General features: G+C 37.9%; 1 protein-coding gene across 4 annotated transcripts in view; it reads left to right on the top strand.

Annotated features, from left to right (window-relative positions):
• The first annotated feature begins 859 nt into the window (after window positions 1-859).
• Window positions 860-7,296, top strand: part of LOC106875188 (protein CFAP20DC) — a 40,873-nt gene continuing 34,436 nt past the window's right edge. For 3 of the 4 annotated variants that reach the window (XM_014923227.2, XM_014923226.2, XM_014923228.2), the window contains exons 1-2: window positions 3,420-3,598; window positions 6,845-6,881. In XM_014923227.2, the coding sequence (XP_014778713.1) occupies window positions 6,861-6,881 (21 nt within the window). In that variant the 5' untranslated portion in view covers window positions 3,420-3,598; window positions 6,845-6,860. Of the gene's footprint in view, window positions 952-3,419; window positions 3,599-6,844; window positions 6,882-7,296 lie in introns of those variants that run through there. The other variant, XM_052966914.1, reaches the window with a different exon arrangement.

Raw genomic sequence — 7,296 nt, 5'->3', positions numbered from 1 at the left:
AGATGTCCTAACAGATTGAGAGAGCCCGAGGCAGTGACAGTATGCGAAAGTCTTTATCTCTCTCGGCAGCACAATGGCTTGTACTAATTCTTCAGACCTCAAAGTTGAGAGGCAAATACACTCGGCCAGAAAGGCTTTTGGTTCTCTCGAGAAGTGTCTACAGAGCTGCCATGACATTGCCTTCAATAAAGGTGTACTGTGTTCCCTTGTCTCCTCCACGCCAGGGAATATAGGCACATCATAGCTCTGACACAAGTCCATTTTCGTCATCTGCATCCCATCTTGCCTATCAGATGGTGGGATTGTATTCCTGATGTAGAGGTTGTGCACCGCACTGATACAGTTAGTCATTGCTGTTGTGCTGAGTGAGACATGTTTGCAGGATGGAGGGCAGCTGGCTCCCGAAGGCAGTTTTCTACATTGAACTGTGTCAGGGCAGGAGGAGCCGTGGTGGCCAAAGGTTATGATACAGGGATGTGCTGAAAAGACATGAAGAATTCCGGCACCTCCTCAAACACCTTGGAGGAGAAGGCTCTGCTGTGCAAAGAATGGCACCAATTGCTGAAGTTCGTAATTCCAGCCACCAGTGAAGAGAACAAGGAAAATATGAAAGGTGTCATGTACTCATTGCACCAAGTAACTTCACTTGCAGCAGGCCTTGTAGCCCACATGCAAGCCTGTCAGAGATTATTTGTGAATAGAACTGTCAACATTGACCTGACATACTATTTATACGAAATTACAGGATATCTCTGTTGTCACTTTCGGCTTGTATCGTAGAAATATTTCATTTTCTAAGAACACTTTACTTTTACTATTTTACAACAGTAAACTGCATGTTAACTGTGTGTGAAATCTGTAGTTTTTTTTTTTTATGTGGAATCATGCCGGAACTGATATGACCAGTATATGAAGTATTTGCTGAGATTGATCCAATGGATTATAAACAAGGTATGTAAGAGATTACTTATTTTGGTACAAAATTTCTGTGTATATTTTCTGTTGGCAATTATTATTTTTTTTCTCACACACACAGATGTTCGTTGTGGATCAACATAGTTCAATACAATTATGACTGGGTAAATGAGACGGGTAGGAGTGCTAACACACGTCCTCCGTCCATTTTTCTGGCAGTAAAATCTATTAATTCTTTCCTGCTCTCCTTTCTTCCTTCTACAACTGCCTTTTGGGAGAAAATTATACTTATTTATTTTTGATGAGGAAAATGTAAGTAAGGTTCATTACTGTCTCAAAGAACCAAATGTTATACCTAAATTTATGTCAAGCATACAATTAACACCCATACACTTGCTCCCTCTCTCTCTCTCTCTTTCATGGAGACAGATAAAATAATGATTTTTTTTTCTTTTTTCTTGTTATTCATTAGTCGGAGAGGTAAGAGGTAGAGTCCATGAATCACTAGAGTCAATTTAACAATCTTGCAAACTCGTTACATTGATGCGGTTGACATTCACTTTCCACTTTCAAAAGTTGAAGCCTTCAGAAAATAATGGCTTTGAATTTTGTCACAAAGCCAGCAATTTTAGGGGAGGTATAAGTTGATATTATCAACCCCAGTATTTTATTGGAGCTTATTTTAATGACCCCCAAAAAGATGAAAGATAAAATTGACCTCAGCTATATTTGAACTAAGAACATGAAACCAGAATTGCCACAAAGCATTTTTGCCTGGCACGGTAGCAATTCTGCTAGATCTCTCTGCTTTACAAGCCAGTAGAGATAATAACATGGATAGGAAAGGAAGAATTGAGCATAAGTGATTAGCAAGCTTACCTGCCAGATTAGGATTCAAGTAGTAGATTACAATAGCTTTCAGAACTACGCTACTATGATATATTGATTTTTTGGTTACATGTTACAGAATTATGGTTGATGTTACTCTTTCTCCATGCGTTCTGCTGTTGGTTGTGCTTCCACTATGGCGAGATAGAAATTCGCAGCTTATGCCTATTTGATTCTTGTTCCTATACCTGTGCTTTTTGAAATAAACAAGTAACAGAACTTGACGGTGGCATCGTGGATAGAGCAAGGAAAATCTCTTGGTGACATAAACTTACAGTCAATTGAAGACATCTTAACCTGGTTCATGGCATTTGAAGCAAAAGCTTACGTGTACGAATTAAAGGATAAGCTACAAGATAATGACCAAAGTTCTATGGCTGTGAAATTCATTTATTTGGAAGGAATACAAGCATTAAAAATTATCCAAGACATTATTCTGTCTTTCAAGAATAATTTATACTGATTAGCAAGGAGAGATTAGGATAAAGGTTTAGAAAGGAATTAGAATTTTGGTTTGTTTATTGGGGGTAACTTGGATGAAGTTGAGCTATGGTGTGGTATTATTCACTCGATGTATTCTTGTTCAATTTAGTAGACTCTTAGAGATGCTGGTGGTGGAGAGGAAGAGGAAATTGCTGCTGGTTTTGCGGAATTGTGTTGAAGCACCGTTTATAAAGTTAGGGAAGAAAGGATATGGGATTGTGAGTCAGCTGATAGAGTAAAATTAGTTTTTGGATCTCTGTATTATCTAGCGGAGAGCCTGTCTTCTGTGGAACCTTCTCTGCCTGTACCCTCTGATGGTGAGTGGCTATACGCAAAGAAAAAATGTGCAGCAAAATTGAGATTTGAAATTACGTTGGCTCAGTAATGAGAAATAGGCCATAGCATATCAAGTGATCATAGCTTAATTGTTAGGCCATAGTGTTTCTACTGTGGTCATTCGGTCTTAATGATTTCGAATAGAAATTTCCATGACTTCCCGCCAAAACATTATTATAAATTGGGTCGTGTGTCACACAATCAGAGCAGAGGCTTAAGAGGACAGGATTTTTGATCACTCCTCGATCTCGGGTTAAAAAAAATCATTTGTCTATCATTAACACTGAACTTTCTCGCCTCTCGCCACACGAATAAGTAGCAAGCTAGTTCTTAGCTAAACGCAACATACATAACTCTACTGGTAATCAGCTATATAGCCAGCAGTAACCTATGGGATCATTATGTTTATGTATAAATAAATGATCTTATAGAAAACCTAAAATCGACTTAGTTTTATATGAGAAGCAGCATGCAGCTTAAACTAGTCCAACCAAGTAACCAAAATATCGATGTTCCAGCTATCTAAGTTACAGATGTCTTAGGAAATAGTACGTGGAGAAACACTGTTCAAAATTCATTGATTTGTTTAATCTCTTTATTTTCTCTGTTCTAAAGATAGCTAATTATTTGTTGTTAATAAATCTATTAAAAAGATACACTGTTTCGATGTTATAGATTATAGCTTTATTTGGCTTACAAACCAGACAACACTTGCAACAGTTCTTTTATAATCTGACTAATTAGAAGCTACAGTTTGTATTTTCTCTAACTATAGTTATCTCCCTTAAGCACCGATCTCCTAAAACTGTCCTACTTCTAATTGTTTATGATTATCGCCACAACTACCGAAAGCACTTTCATTCGGATTATTTACATGGAAAGCGTTAATAGTATCGAGGATTAAACAAAATTTACACTTCACTAAAAGCTTCTCACCAGCGAATAGCAGGGATATTTTGAAAATCTAATGCAACAGGTAACATGTCTAGCTGTCAGTTTTTTTTTTTTTTAATATTTAGCTTGTCGCTGCAAATTTTCTTTTTAAGCGACAGTGACAATTTCGCCGTAGTTACTGTTCGCGCGCGCGTAATTATGTATTGATATATAGTCGTACAGTGCTACAGTTATGAATTTATATATGCTTATATAGGTAATCTTCAAGTTTAGGGTGGTAAAAAAAGTAAATAAGAATAGGCATAACTACAGGGTTTTACCCCTCCCCCCCCAGACTTTGGGAGGTCATAACTTTCAGAAAATTTTTCTGAAAATTATGACCTCCCAAAGTCTGGGGGGTAAAACCCTGTAGTTATGCCTAAGAGGCGGGTAAAACCCTGTAGTTATGCCTAAGAAATATATATAATTGAAATGTAAAGATAGATAGATAGACAGACCATGGATCTGTGGTTGATGCAAAATGAGAGGTGAGTGACACGGTGGTGGAATAGTATTGTAGGTAGAACCTTAAAAGCTAAGGTACAGGCCTGGATAAACTGGAGAAACGTTGGGGAGCAAACAACAATATTAAGTAGCTAGAAGAGAAGCTTAACGTCAATAATGATAGCAATGTGAAAAGCCAAAAGTAGGAGGCATGCACATGTTCTGCGAGGAGAAGATCTGAAGTGTGAAACGTTCTGGATTGCAAATTAGTGTACTGGATAGAATCGAGTTGTTTAGCAGTGTGCATGAAATGATAGTAGTATGTTATGCCCTCTCTGACTAACCCTGCAAATGCTATGGAAACAAGTTGTTGAGTGATAAGAGTGCATGAATGAGAGACAGTTTACTCCAAAGAGACCGACAAAAGGAATAGCCACTGAAGTTGACAGATATGCTGTCGAAGGTATGATTAAAAATATTACGCAGGAGAACGCATTTGACCTAGCAAGGATAGTCACTGAGGTACTTTTTAAACAGTTGGTGTGGTAATGCACTAGTCGCTGGCGTAGTCAGTCAGATAGTACAAGAAGGTGTCATACCCAGTGACTGTCAGAGCAGTCGTAATAAAAATTACAAAGTGAAAGGAGATGCTTTAGAGTGAACTAACTACAGAAGTATTAAATTGATGGACCAGGTTAAGAAAGTTCCTGAAAGACGATAGCACCACTGCAGGAGTCTATTGATGCCCTCTTCTGAGTAAGACAACCAGAAGAGAAGTACGTAACAAGGTGTTAGCCCCTATATCTAGCTTTTGTACACCTGTAGAATGTTTTTGACAGGATTTCATGCTTGTTTGTTGGTCACTAAGAAAAGGCAGATGGTTTGTGAAGACCCACCAAAACGAGTTATGAATGAATTCAGCAAAGAATTTAGCCTTCTGGTTGGTGTAACTCAGAGCACAGTTCTTAGTTCTTTTCTGTTTATAATTTTACCATAGTTCCCTAAGCTAGATCAGAGGAGTTTGAGACCTGTTGCCAGTGGGAATTCTTGTATGCCAGTGACCTAGCCATCATAGCTAAATCAGTTAAAGATATTGAGAGGTAATGAAAGCAAAACCTAGGACCAAGAGGCCTGAGAGTAAATGTAGCAAAGGCTAAAGTTTTAGGCAGTAGGAAAGGAGGCAGAACCCTATAGGAAAGTGGCCATGTTTGATATGTAGGAAAAAACATTTGGTAGGAATTCTTTATGGTGTAAACCATGGTTCCCAACTTGTGGTCCACAAAGGTAGTACTGGGGGGGGGGTCCATGAACATGTTAAGCTGACAGACCTTTCAGTATCTTGAGGTCCGTGGGAAAACTTGTTTAAATAAAAGGGGTTTTTGGTAGTGAAAAGTTTGGAAACCACTAGGGTAAACTATAGATGCATCAGAAATATGACAGGATCACAGGTAGGCTGACATGGAAGGGGAAGGTAGACTTCATACATGAGAAGTTAGTACTCGGAGTACACATAGAGTAAATTTGTTAAATGCCTGGACAGGGAAGACTCCTTAGAAATAGATGATATAATGAGCAGCAAAGGGTGAGTTTCTGAAAGCATAGAGTTGCTAGTGCAAGGGTAGAGGAAAAAATCATTCATGGAGCTATAAATTTTCCTGGCTCTGAAGGGATGCTCTCTCTCTTTCAGAGACAAGTGCAGATTGTATAATGTTTGTTTATGAACTGTGATGCTACATGTTAGTGAGATGTGGACCTTAAATGGAGAGGATTTATGAAGTTTGAAAAGAAATGAGTTGAGCATGCTTGATTTGTAATATTTGTGTACATGAACAACAGAGCAGAGAGAAAAACTTGATAAAGGGGAATTAGATGTAGTGTGCAAGAGAGAGAACTGAACTGGTACAGACACATATTGTGTATGGAGGGTGTCTGTTGCATAAAGAAATGGTTAGCTCTCCTAGTACATAGAACTTGTGAAAGAAGACAATGCATACACTATAAACATACTACAATGCACAGAAGAGAGAAGACTATACCTTCAGACTGTAGGAAGGTTGCCTCAAGAACTCTGGATGTATTGAAACCATATTCATAGTTGCATGGTCCTGTTCAAATACTTTGGAATTTAAATAATTGTATAACCTGATAGCTGGGTTCCATTTGAGCCTTAGAAGCCAGTTCTTATATCTAATATCTCTCTCTCTCTCTCTCCCTCTCTCTTTCTCCCTCTCTCTTTCTCCCTCTCTTTGTCTGTCTATAATGTAAGCATAATTGCTGTTCAGACCAATGTAAACCAATAATAAATCTAATTTAATTGATTGATTTGTTATTGTTTAGGCTTAGGTGAACTGATCAAATGCCAAACTAATTAGCTTCAAGCTGCAAAACACCTTTGTTTTATGTAGTTGATCACCTGAGCATTTTTTAAATATTATTTCAATGTCTTACTTCATACATCCTGGTCACTTTCCTGTTTGCTTTCCACTCCATATTTCTCTTTAGACATGACCTCATTTACCTTTATCTCATATGCCAACAAAATATTTCTTACCTGTATACTGATGTTTGTTGTTGTTCGCGTTTAATTCAAAAAGAGTTCTGATTTATCACACCTAAGAGAAAAAGCATTCCAGCCACACCACCCCCACCTTTTATCCAGACACCTTTCATATATTTCCCCTTTTTAAAGACAGCAAAGTGTAAAGTGAAGAATTGACTGCTATTTCTAGCAGGTCAAACAACCACTTTAGCTTGTGATGTTTGTTTTTGCAGTTGTTTATATTTCATGAAATTACACAGCTAATCTATAAATATATTAATTCATATTTTTATGTTATTTATGCAGGAAACTTATCTGCAGTATGTACAAGAATGAGTACCAGGTTTGTATTGACTTTATTGGTATTCAAAATTTAATCTGTAAATGAATTTAATGACAATCCCAATAGTGTTGTTGTTGATGTTGTCTAGTCCCTGAGATTAAAAGCTTATATTTTTTAACACCTGAGAGACTTGCATTTATATATGTGCAACAGTTATTTGAATAAAACAGCATACTTAAGATAAGGATAATTAAAAGTTTGCATTGCACAGGAGTGGCTGTGTGGTAAGTAGCTTGCTTACCAACCACATGGTTCCGGGTTCAGTCCCACTGCGTGGCACCTTAGGCAAGTGTCTTCTACTATAGCCTCGGGCCGACCAAAGCCTTGTGAGTGGATTTGGTAGACGGAAACTGAAAGAAGCCCGTCATATATATGTGTGTGATTATGTTTGTGTGTCTGTGTTCCCCCCCCCCCA

Source organism: Octopus bimaculoides, chromosome 4, assembly GCF_001194135.2.
Source record: "Octopus bimaculoides isolate UCB-OBI-ISO-001 chromosome 4, ASM119413v2, whole genome shotgun sequence".
NCBI classification, from domain to species: domain Eukaryota; kingdom Metazoa; phylum Mollusca; class Cephalopoda; order Octopoda; family Octopodidae; genus Octopus; species Octopus bimaculoides.
This window is presented reverse-complemented; position numbering and strand designations above follow the sequence as displayed.